This window comes from Salvia splendens, chromosome 16, assembly GCF_004379255.2.
Source record: "Salvia splendens isolate huo1 chromosome 16, SspV2, whole genome shotgun sequence".
NCBI classification, from domain to species: domain Eukaryota; kingdom Viridiplantae; phylum Streptophyta; class Magnoliopsida; order Lamiales; family Lamiaceae; genus Salvia; species Salvia splendens.
The window spans coordinates 4,408,201-4,421,007 of NC_056047.1; the positions used below are offsets into that span (position 1 = coordinate 4,408,201).

Sequence of the window (12,807 nt, forward strand, 5' to 3'; positions counted from 1 at the left end):
TAGTATTCATTTTTGCGACTGGGGAGAATGTCTCCGAATAGTCCACTCCCTGAGTCTGTGTGTAGCCCTTTGCTACCAATCGAGCCTTGTATCGATCAATACTTCCATCTGGTCTCCGTTTAATTGTGAAGACCCACCTGCAGCCAACTGTGTGCTTTCCATTGGGCAACGGGCTAACTTCCCAGGTGCCGTTTCTTTCAGTGCCCTCATCTCGACTTGCATTGCCTCCCTCCAGTGCTTAACTTTGACAGCTTCTTCAAAGGTTCTAGGGATCTCCTCCTCGCACAGTGCCGTATGGAACGCTCTAGCCATTTTTGATATGTTGGCTTCGGCAAAGTTTGCTAATGAGTACCTGCTCTTTCTTTCTATTCGTTCTGGCGAATATCTCTTTGGCGGAACTCCTCTCGTACTCCGAGGAGGGAGTACATACTGCCCTGTATCCTGATCAATAGTGGTATCCTCCTCGTCTTCTGTATCAAGTGAGTTAGGGGTGATATCTGAAATTTCAGGATTACTAGATATTGCCTCGGAAGCGTCGTCGGGATCGTCTCTGTAGATGGGATCGACTCATGAACAGTGCCAACTTGCTCTGTTGGGTCCGAATCAAAGGTACTTGGCACATACCACCGAAGGGAGTCATTTTGGACAGACGGCTCCCCCTGTCTCACACTCTCCCCCTGAGTCCGAAGGTGGTAGAAAAATTCGGTTTCAAGGAAGTTGCAGTTCATGGTGGTAATGACTCGCTTGGTCTTGGGTTCATAGCATCGATAGCCTTTCTGGTTAACCCCATATCCCAAGAAAACACACTTAATTGCACAAGGAAAGAATTTATGTCTTTCATGTTTTGGGACGTGCATGTAGACGGAGCAACCAAAAGTCCTAGGTGGTAAGGATAAGGCTGATGGGACTTTAGTTAAGGTAGATAGATGATCTAGAGGGGTCTTTCGGTTTAGCACTTTAGTTGGAAGGCGATTAAGAAGGTAAACGGAGGTGGATATAGCTTCATGCCAGAAGGATGGGGGTACCTTAGAGTCAAATAAGAGGGCTCGGGTCATTTCAAGGATGATTCTATTTTTTCATTCTGCTACCCCGTTTTGTTCTGGTGTGTGGGAACAAGAAGTTTGGTGTACTAACCCATTTTCACTGAAAAAATTTGTCATTGAGCTATTTAAAAATTCCCCCCATTGTCAGATCGCAAGATTTTGATAGACGTCTGAAATTGAGTTCGAATCATTTTATAAAACATCACAAATTTATCATATACTTCTGATTTATGTTTCATGAAATAAACCCAAGTAGCTCTACTGCAATCATCGACAAATATCACAAAATATCGAAAGCCAGAACTAGTTCCTACAGACGCTGGGCCCCACACATCAGAGTGAATCAAGGAAAAAACAGTGTCAACACGAGTATCATTTGGTTTAAAAGAGTTTCGGTGGCTCTTGGCCAAAACACAAGCTTCACATGAAAAGTTTCTAGGAACAAAGAGTTTAGGAAATAAGGATTTCAAATAACCCGGAGAGGTATGGCCCATCCGACGGTGCCAGAGCCAAGTATCTTGATTAGTGGACCCGTGAGCAAGCATCGCCGTACCATCTTGTCGAGCAATCTCGTCCACAAAGTAGAGCCCACGACGCTCAGTGCCACGTCCAATAATCTTCCCCGTCCGGATATCCTGCAACATACAGAAGTTCGGGTGCATCAGCAGAGAACAATTCAAATTCTTCGTCACATGACTGATTGACATTAATTTCTGGGACAGTTTAGGAACATAGAGGCAGTTGGGAATGTGAACATTAGGGAAAATTTCTATAGTTCCCGCCTCTTCAACTGGTGTTATCCCCCACTTGCAGTTTTTATATGTGATTTTGGGGTCTTATGAATTTCTAAAAAATCATTCCGATCGTAAAACATGTTTTTGCAGATGATGGGGTCGTTTTTGGAATTATCAAAACTCTGGGGGGTCCTACGTTTATAACTACTAGAATGGGGTAAAATACCAAATTTCCTAGGAGTTGGGGATTTAATTGCAAGGCCTTTTCTAAATGGGCTAGGGTTTTCATCCCCCAGCCCTGTACCTCCATTTCCGCCGTCGTCGATTCTGAGAGAGGCGCTCATCGCCTCTGCGGTCTTCCCTCCGTCGCAGCTGCTCTCACTGCGGCCGCCACCGCCGGTCGAGAGACCTCCGGCTTCGGTCCTCATCTCCTGGAATCCAGTCACGGCTTGACCCCCTTCAATCTGGTTTCTCCCTCCGCCATTGATTCCGACGGCAACCTTAGCTTTGGCGGCTTTCTCTTCCTCCCACCACTCTGGGTACCCTACCAATTGAAAGCACGTTTCTTTGGTATGTTTGTGCATTCCGCAATGGGAGCACCAGAGGTTTGACTTGTCTGGCCGGTTGTTTCCCCGGCGGTTGGTGGTCGAACGTGGTGTCGGCGTCGGCTGACCTCGGTTCTGTTTTTGTTGTGGACGATACTCTCTTGCCCCAAATCCGAATCCGACCCCCGATGATGCTTCATTCCCGACAGTGATGGATGTTGAATCGGAGGCCGGTGACATGATCTTGAGTCGAGCTGCCTCCCATTTCACCCATCAATACGCTACGTCGGCTGAGGGGTAGGGATCCTCTTTGAGGATCTCTCGTCGGATCCAGTCATACTTCTCGTTTAGTCCGGTGAGAAATTTGAATAGACGCAATTCTGATTTGATTTCTCGGTATTGTTCCACTCCTTTGTCGCAGCAATTCACGGTCTTGTGTGAACACCAATCGATATCGATCCAGAGACCGTGTAAATGGCTCCAGTACGCTTCTAGCGTTGAATCTCCTTGCAAAATCTTACTCGCCTTGTCTCGCAGGTCATAAATTAGGTACGAGTCCGATGAACTCGCAAATGTCACCGCGAGCGTATCCCACAGGGACTTCGCTGTTTGGTGGTGTGCGAAGTCGGCTATGAGATTCGTCTCCATGTTGTCGATAATCCAAGAGAAGACTATCAAGTCTATCTCTTCCCAATCTGTGAATCCGTTCTCCCCCGGCTTCGGTGGGGACGGTACTCCGGAGATGTGGCGGTAGACTCCTCGGCCGCCAATGGACACCTTCATTAATCGTGCCCATAGTGAGTAATTCGAGCCATTCAATTTGAAGGCTATGGTGACGCTCTTACTTGATCTGATTTTTTCGGCTATGGGTTCAATATCGGGTTTGTTTTCTGACATTTTCCTTGGACAGATTCTCGCCTGTATTGGTCGAGAAGGGTATTTTCTGGGCTATGATGATTTGTTTCTGAGCCTTAAACCTGTTCTTGATGCCATGTAGAGAGGTATATTTCTGTTATATTATTCACAATGACAATGATACACGATATGTAGGCTAAGGAGATGTTATACAAGGTAAGATTTTTCTCAATCTATTTCCCTAATCAATCATCTAGAAATCTTCTCAATTTCGTGTCTGATTTCATGCAATCTTTGTAGAATATCCCTTGATTTCTTCCATGATTTCCAACAATTCCATGTGTCTTACTTCTGTTTTTAAGACGGCCTATGTCAAATGTCTCATTCCACGAGTCCATTGTGGAAAATAACGACTTTTTATTTGCACAATTAGTTATTTAGTTGTCAATCACATTTTATCTTTTACAAATATTGATCATCTATTGACCAAACTTTCTAATTTGACCGCCCGAACGAATTGGGCCGACATCCATAAATACCACAGCCCACAATGGCCCATAAAATTTCTAATTCAAGATCAATTGGAAAATTTTGAGGGTAATTTTAAATGCACTTTTTTTATCACTATATACCTCATATTTAAATAAATTAATAGATCTACTGTTTTATTTTCCAATTGGCCCATAATGGCCCATAAAATTTCTAATTCAAGACCAATTGGTAAATTTTAAGGGTAATTTTAAATGCACTTTTTTTTATCACTATATACCTCATATTTAAATAAATTAATAAATTTACTGTTTTATTCCTTAGCACCAAATCAAACCAACGCATTTAGATACACATACAGACTACAGTACTTAAACTGTTGTCGATTTCTTGAGAAAGTCTCTCATCGTGTGCGAATCACAATATAAACATCTACGAGGACATGTAAAATTGTCACAGTAGATAATATTGAGATGAAGTACTTATTTAAACTAAATTTAGGGGTACGAATGCTATTCCAGCAGTATTCTTTATTTTAATTACGTGTGCAAATTGCAATTATTTTTTGGTAATTGTAATAATAAGAATAATTAATACAGGTCGGTCTACAAACGTACACATTACTGCTGACTCCACGTTCCTTGATCGAAGTAATTATTCTTGTGGTTGAATATACTAAGTACAATAATTACTATGTACTCATAGGAAATAACTTTGGAATTATATTTTGATGATCACTATTGGTGATAAGTGATATTAAAATCGTTACTACTTATTTTGTGGTCAAAGAAAGAATTCCCAATTGAATTGAACCACTGTATAGAAGGAATGGATCGACAAAATAATTCAGTCAATACATAAATGAGCAATAAATTAAGTGAGGATCTCCTTTTCTTCTAGCTTATTTTCGAGGTCAATTATATCCTCCTGATCTCAGTTATACTTTATTTTCATTTGAAGACATTTAATTAGTAATGAACCTCCTCTGGATGATGATTCTTATAATTAAGGTTCATTCTAATCATATGATTAAATATTGTCATAAATGGATGTGTTCCTAGTTTATGCATATACTACTACAATAAAACATTCTAGTAGTAAGTAAATTTTATAACTAACACTAAATTTATTATATTTGATAGAAATGCATCTATGATTCCATATCAACCATCAATTCCTAATTTTCATTAGTTTTTAAAATTCACCCTTCATTCAGCAAAAGTAATTAATTTATCATTGTTATGGGATGGACATACATCAAAATATGAAGATAAAATCACCATCTTGGCCGTCTCAATTTAGTGATTTGCATGCCATTTAGTAAAACTATGAGACATATCATATCATTAAAAAATAAATTGATGATCATATGTTCGTATTAAGGGCTTCTAGCAGGAGAGGAGATGTAGCAAACTACAAGCAATTTTTTTATTTATTAATGAAGCTAAAAATAAAAGATATATAATAAAATTTGCAATAATCGATTTCATATAATTTAGAGAGGCGCCAATTAAACTTAAAAATGTCTTGAGACTTGCAAGTGCTCATATCATATAGATCCAACTCCAAGAAAATCTATAAATGTAGGCGTTTCCACACTCTCCTGATAACAGTGAGCATCTTGGTAGTGATCTGCAGCCGAAGTAGAAGACGATACTGGAGCAGCAAACGATATCTGGGACGTTGATCCCGGTGAGTATGAACTTCCTGCTGCAAACAAGCACACAAATATGACCAATTGATTCACTGGGTACGTGAATCGATAAAAGCTCGTTCGAGCTCGTTTAGTAAAGCTTGTTAGCTAAACAAATCAGGTTAGAGCTTTACAATATTTAACTCTTTTTAAATTCTTGTGAAGTGACTTAGCTTGGAAATATAAAACTATCTAAAGATACTAAGTGTGTTAAATCTCAAACTATCCTATTTTTTACTCCCCGAATTCATGATGTAGCTCATCGACAGTCATCGTGTAATTTATATTAACATAACACAAAACAACTATTGTTTTAAGCCATAATGCTTAAAAGAAAATCAGAACATGATTATTTAAGTATTCGAGCACAAAATTACATCAATTTTTTTTAATTATTAAACTGAAAATTTAGGGCTGGAATAAATACTTATAAGAGTTTGTTCTAGACATTTTTTATGATTTGACATTTAAAGTGCTATTTACCCTAAAAATGATATAAATAGTTTAAACATTAATCTAATTTTGTAAAACTCAGATTAGGCTCGAATAAGCTCATGAGTTTCGAGGTATTTGGCAATTACAAACTAAGCATGAGCACGGTGGTATTTAGCTCAGCTCAATTTGATCACACCCCCTATTGACAAATGTGTTGCAAATTTGTCATTTGATGTTTCTAAAGTTAGAAAGTTTCTAGGGTTTGTAATCTAGACACTAACAAATAGAAAGTGATCGAAATATAAAGAAGAATCAGACAAAGTAAAGATTAATTTGAGACAAGAAGTACCATGATTGAAGTGTTGATAGTCGAATAATCCATGTTCCCCATAGTGATTTGGGATAGTGGCAAGAGAGTTGTAGTTATAAGCTGCAGATTCTTGCATTGTCGTTCTTGTCTGATCTTCGAGAGGCGAAGGCTTCGAGCAAGCCCATTTCATCTTTATGTAAGACTTGGGTTTGTCTCTGCTCCTCCTCGCCATCAGCACATGCCAATGGTTCTTCAACGAATTGTCCGTTCGACCTGGGAAAAGCCGGGAAATCAGAGCCCATTTGTTGCCATACATTCTGTGAGCCTCCATTAGTCTATCCTCCTCTTCATCTGTGAATGCCTTCTTGTTGATCTTAGGGTCTAGTTGATTATACCATCTCAATCTGCAGCTCTTTCCTAAAAAAACACATTTTAGGTCAGATAACAGAAGGTCAGATAACTCTGTTATCGTGTAGTATAATACTACTATATAAAAATTTGTAAACAAATTAACCTGATCTTCCTTCAAGTCTTTCTGCTATGAGGTTCCAATTTTGGGGGCCGTAGGCGGAGACGAGCTCTTTGAGCTTCGCATCCTCTGAGGGTTTCCAGTGCCCTCTAGCACAAACTTTTGTGCCACCATTCTCCCTCCTTTTGGAGATTGAATTAGGGTTTTCCTCGTTTCTCTTCGCATTTTTGTAGACTGCTTCTTCCTCTTCTTCCTCTTCCTCTTCGTGGCTGTGAAGGTCACTACTTTGAAACCCTAGAATGATCTGGTCCGGTCGATCATCCATAGGGTTTCCGGAAAACCCTAATGAAAACATGGGGTGGAGCAGCCTATCTATGAGGGAGGCGCCACCCTTTTCGCGGTGGTGGTGCATGGAAAACGGCGAATTCAAGAGAGGAAAAGGGCAAGAACTTGAGCTTAAAAAGGGAAGAAAAAAAAACAAGTGCTATAGTTTTTATTTGGGAGATTAAATGGGATGATTTATTTATTTATTTTGTATGTAGGGGGAGGGCCTGGTGTGGCTAATAATGAAAGTGGGGATGACCCTCAATTTGACTTATTATTAACCTCCATTGATGGTTGCACAGTACAATTATCTGCACCAACTAAACATTTAACAGGTGCAGTTCTGATGAATTAATTATACTCTATACTGAAACGCAGTTTTTACTAAAAACAGTACTACTTGTTCTCTTCTACCCTTCATTCTAGGAAGAAATGAATATGTTTGATTATTTAATTATAGAATTATTGAAAGATGTATGTGGCACACGTACATGGCAATCATGTTGATTATTTAATCTTCGAATATAAATGCCAATTTTGACTGAGGAATGGAGTCTAGTTTTGATTTTTTTAGTATTAAGGGAAATTATTTATAACATAATAAAAATATGATAAATAAATAAATATTCTTCAATTAACTTGATATATGATCCTTCATCATTTGTTGAAGAACGGCTAGAGATCTTCTAAAAATGTGGTGAAAGACTTGAAAAAAAAGATAGATGAACGACGCTACAATTGTGATGGAGATGGACCGTCTGATAAGAGTTGCGGATAGAATGATTAACACTAGAAACGAGTGAAAATTTGTTTGATAAGCCGGATAAAAGTCTCGATAAATTGAAAAATTCAAGAGAACTCAAGAGAAAATTTAGTCTTTGTGGCCTAGTGAGTTAGTTTTACAATTAACGGTGAACAATCTTCAAAATCAAGGTAGATGCATTAGAAAAATCAATGTTTAATAGGACATAGACACTCGAGACTTGTGTCGTTAGTTAATGTAGGTTGGTTGATATTTTCGTTAAGTATGAACTAATCTCTGCATCTTGTTGTAGGATAAATATTTCGACCGCACGATTTGACCCTTAATTAGTTATTAGGCTATGTAGGTTAAACTGAATAGACTGACAAACAACCAAGTCAAAATAATAAGTACTACTTCCTCCGTCTCTCTGCAGTAGAGGCGTTTCATTTTCATTACTTATTTTGAAAAAATGATAATAAATAATTAAAGTAGAGAAAAAATAAAACAAGTGAGAGAATAATATAGAGAAGACTCTTCTTTATATTTTTCTCACTTACTTTATTTTTTCTCTCCACTTTAACTATTTGTTATCATTTTTTTAAAATGAGTGCTCAAAATGAAACGCCTATACTACAGAGGGATGGAGGGAGTAGTTCCCTAATCGAAATAATGAATAACATATACTCCACAAAATTGATAAAATGAGTTTCACATTCACACATTCCAAAAATAAGGTTGAAATTAAAGGTATAACTTTTGCAATGTTTAAATATATCCAAATCACTACAACAAAAAAATGAGACAGAAAAGTGCAAAATCACCATAATTGAAAAGTTCATGGTTTCTCCACACAATAATATTTTGAATTAAAATTTAATTTACTACTTATGGTGATAGCCACTAATCATATGAACGCTAGCTAGAGACCTAGGTATCTTTGATTTCTCAAACTCAATAATACGGCTATTATTAATATTTGATATTGATATTACATCATTCGAGTCTTCGATATCCAATCATTGTCCCCCGCAATTAATTTTGTCACATTCTCACAAGGTTTTGCAAAGTTTTGGTTTGTTTTTCTCTTGATATATATTTGTCCCATATTGATATATCACACATTTAATGTGAAATCCCCCTTTTTTATTTTGTTGATAAATGTACTAATTAATTTTAATTAGTTAATCAAGGGACAACCTTTTATCCATCTATTTTTACATGTATATCATATAGGATATGAATTCGTTATAAAAAATGATGAATTGAAAAAAAAATCGCTAACCGTCTAATTTGAACCTAAAACCACAAATTTATTCGGTAAAATGGTGAATTCACATAGATCTTCTACCAATTTAATAACTGAAATGATTCTAGTTCTATATCTCAAAATAATTTTGATTTATTAATTCTCTTTACATGACTCGCACTGAACCTATAAATTAATGAAATATATAAACAGTACACTTAGCTAATATAGTTAATATACACGAGTTTAATTGTGAGCGATACTTATAGATATTGCAATGCAAGCATTTCACATTCTAAAAAATAATAAGAGATTTTATTTAATTTCTATCATATTTATTAAAAGAAAAAAATTAGATTAACACAATTGACAAGTAACTACATTTGACAATGCATTTTCCGTTTTGATGTATAAACTCGTGACTGTCTATAGGTAAACCTAATCTTTATTTTTGTTTTAAGTTAGGCAAACCAAACCGAGCTACGCCTATTTTGTCAGAAAAGAATGGAAACTTAGTCTTTTTTACAGCTACAATAACTAATACTCCCTCCGTTTCTTCATAATTGAGGCGAAACTTTTCGGCACGGAGTTTTAGAAAAGAATGTTGGGTGTGTTAAATAAATAGATAAAAAAGTAAGAGGGAGGAAAAGGTAGAGAGAATAAAGTAACAAAGAATAAAGTTACCATATATGGAAATGACTCAGCTATAAAGGAACTTCTCAAAATGGAAAAATGACTCAACTATGAAGAAACAGAGAGAGTACTACTGTTAGTGTGAACATGAATTTTGTATGATATACACATTTCATGTCATTTTCTTTAATACATGTTATTTAAATTGAATCTAAGTTAGTATTTTATTTTTTCTTCTAATTTTATTGTCTTGTTTGGATATTCGGGAATGATTATCATTACTTGATTGTTTAACATAACAACTTGTGTTCAACTTGTTGTCTATTGCTTTTACTGTCAAGACTTCCGATATCTTTGATCTTTCTCTTATTTTTTACTCTTACTATATATAAACAAGAAAAATATTAAATGTATTAAGTGGCTTGCAATAATATCAGAATTTACAAATTTCGGCTTTACCAATTTCAAATGGGCCACTATTTTGATATCAATATATGGGCCTACACAAATTTCTTTATCAAATCAACTGTCACAATGTAATTGGGCCAAATCCAGTTTATAATTGCGGTATTGGACTACTATTGGGCCCATATAAAATATCTCTATCTTTCTTTTTCATTTTTTTGGTAATAAAACCAAGTAATCAAAATGAAGGCTATCTATTACTTTATCATCATAATTCATACAACTATATTATAGTATTAATATGTGCGAAAATATATTATTAACGTAATATTTTGAGTTATTACATTGTTCAAATCTAGGACAACAAAGATTGAATACTTTAATTGGTGATGTATAGTTTGTACTCGTGAGTGTATATGTGCGTGTTTTTTTGCATCTGTTGTGTGTAATTTCTGAAAAATGGAAAATTCTTGGACAACAACAATGCACACAATTCTGTAACACTTTTGCAAACTCTGTTAATTGTTCCACATCAATGAACGAACTCAATACCTTAAATAATGAGACAAATAGTGTGAAAAAATGGGCACAAAAAGATAATGGTTAGGTGACAATAACAACATACACCTTAATTTAATCAACAAGCAAATAAACAAAACATTATTTCTTATACATAATTCTCAATCCATTGTACATAATATTTTTCAGACAATCTCATTCATAATCAGAGATTGTTCTAAGATTCAGCCACACACATTGTAGAAAGGAAAAATAACTATTACAGAGATTATTATAATCAAAGTAATTTCTATACTTCTACACACACAAATGCATGAACTTCCACAAATTAGGACAATGGCCACTTCAAAACAGGCCTTTAAAAGTATAATCGATTTTGCAATGTATATATTTTTTTCTCCCAAAAAGCCTAGATATATTAGTAATTTATAAGTTCAGCCAAATCATGTGGTCGGTGATCGATCGATTCCTAGCGAAATTGGGCGCCGGAATATGTCTGACCGAACGACCAGCCCGGCCCCGCAACATTGTAAGACACGAGGCTCCGGCCATCGCCCGTGGTGACCTTGAACGACAAGCTTTGCCCGTTGAGGTAAGAGTTGCTCTGCCAATTTTGGCCCCAATTTCTCGACATAGGCTGCCATGCGGTTCTCGATCCTTTGATGTAAACCGAGTGAATATCACCCGCCCCTCCCACGTTCGTCACTAATACAAGATTGAAATACGCGTGGCCGTTGATTGTGAACCTAATTCCACCCCGCCTCTGGCAGGGCACCCTGTGTTGTCACAAATCAACAAATAGTTACATAATTGTATTGTTGTACAATTTCAAAATTGGGCTAGTGAGGGACCACTACGACATTTTCACGTGCCACATTAAATTAAAACTACTACAATCAAATGAAAAGAGTTGGGGTGGAGTGGTCGCACCGTCGATAGAGGACGGGCACAATGCCGGCCCTATACTTGGCGATGCGGAGGAAGACGGGTTGGGAGAGGTCGAAGTGATGGTTAGGAGGGTCACAGCACCCTCCTGGAGGGCAGAAGTTGGTGGCGGTCACGACTATGGAGCCACGGAGGCACGACTGCCTATCGTTAGCGCAAACGAGCTGAAAGCACGCACCGCAGCTCAAGCCGTTATCGAAAAGAGCAGTACTCAATGCAGCAGTGTTAGTGCCATAGCCCGTGCTATATAGGTTGCCATAGCCACAAGCCCCTCCTTTTTAATTTAAGACCAAATCAACTCAAATTATCAAAATTCAAGAAGTGGAGTTAGGTAATAGTAATAAATTAAATTTTGTTACATACCCATTGTTCCAGAAGCATCCCCTCCTCCATAGAAAGTGGCATGAGCATTAATCCAACCTCCATAGTAGGCATAGGCAGTAGTTGAGCATGACAGAAATCCCACCAACAAAATTGTGAAAGTAGCCATTTTCTTTCCTGATGCAAAACAGAAATGTCCCTTTTTAGCATTAAAGATATGGAAATTTAATTTGAAAGAGAGAGGAAAGAAATTATTTACTGTAGATTTCGAGCATAATTGTTGAAGGATGTTGTGAGGGAGTGAGCAAATTAAAGTGAATAAATAGAGAGGGGATTGGGAAACAATGAAGAAGTCGTGGGATAAGTTTCATCAATGGCATAGGGCCATCCAAATTCACAATTAAAATTTGTTTACTTTCCTTAATTTTTGAGAAATTAATGCTTTGTTTTTTTTGTCAGGAGGTGAAAAAACTTTAGTTAAACGACCCATGAGATCATGTACATACGAAACGTGGATGATTTTCTGTCTATCTTGAAATGCATAGCAAACACTTCTCTTCTCCAATTAAGATTGAAACTTTATAAAAAGGAAATAATCTTACCCTTTTTTATTCAGTAGTATCATACGAATACATTGTTGAAATTCTTTTTATATAGGATATAGTGGAAAAGAAAAGAAGAATTGAATGCCGAGAGAATTTTCTTATTCTTGATTTCTTAATGATATGTAACTTTACAACAAAAGATAGAGCACTATAACACACATAATTTTCAAGTTTTGACAAGACACGACTTTCTTTATCAATTGATTGACATAAAATTAAGGGCTAAAATGCACAAGGAGGGCAAGCAAACAGCTGTGCTCCAACAAAGGTTAAGACTTTCCAAACGAGAATTCACTAGTTTACATGTAACATGATTCATGAATTCACTATTTTGGCGTTGGTTAAATAGTCATGGGTCGGCCTAATAGCAACCTAGGTCAAATCTGAATACGACCTGTTAAGAAACCTAAACCCGAACACGATTCCAACTTGTTACGTTCAAACCTAAACACAGCTTGCACATGACACGAACTTATTCAAAACATGGTTCA

The 12,807-nt window shown here is 36.8% G+C and overlaps 2 protein-coding genes across 4 annotated transcripts; both read right to left on the minus strand.

Moving 5' to 3' along the window:
• Positions 1-5,128: 5,128 nt before the first annotated feature.
• Positions 5,129-7,046, minus strand: LOC121771008 (transcription factor CSA-like). Of its 2 annotated transcripts, none has more exons than XM_042167806.1 (3): positions 6,619-7,046; positions 6,144-6,521; positions 5,129-5,373 (listed from the first exon to the last, which is right to left on the minus strand). In XM_042167806.1, the coding sequence occupies exons 1-3, from the start codon at positions 6,983-6,985 to the stop codon at positions 5,216-5,218; spliced, it is 903 nt and encodes a 300-aa protein (XP_042023740.1). In that variant the 5' UTR covers positions 6,986-7,046; the 3' UTR covers positions 5,129-5,215. The 2 variants fall into 2 exon arrangements, with proteins under 2 accessions (XP_042023740.1, XP_042023739.1); XM_042167805.1 differs by having other exon boundaries at positions 5,129-5,376.
• A 3,529-nt stretch (positions 7,047-10,575) lies between these two features.
• On the minus strand, positions 10,576-12,432 carry LOC121771771 (expansin-A1-like). Of its 2 annotated transcripts, none has more exons than XM_042168644.1 (4): positions 12,314-12,432; positions 11,754-11,888; positions 11,376-11,664; positions 10,576-11,221 (listed from the first exon to the last, which is right to left on the minus strand). In XM_042168644.1, the coding sequence occupies exons 2-4, from the start codon at positions 11,878-11,880 to the stop codon at positions 10,915-10,917; spliced, it is 723 nt and encodes a 240-aa protein (XP_042024578.1). In that variant the 5' UTR covers positions 11,881-11,888; positions 12,314-12,432; the 3' UTR covers positions 10,576-10,914. The 2 variants fall into 2 exon arrangements, with proteins under 2 accessions (XP_042024578.1, XP_042024576.1); XM_042168642.1 differs by lacking the exon at positions 12,314-12,432 and adding an exon at positions 11,971-12,147.
• Positions 12,433-12,807: the final 375 nt, after the last annotated feature.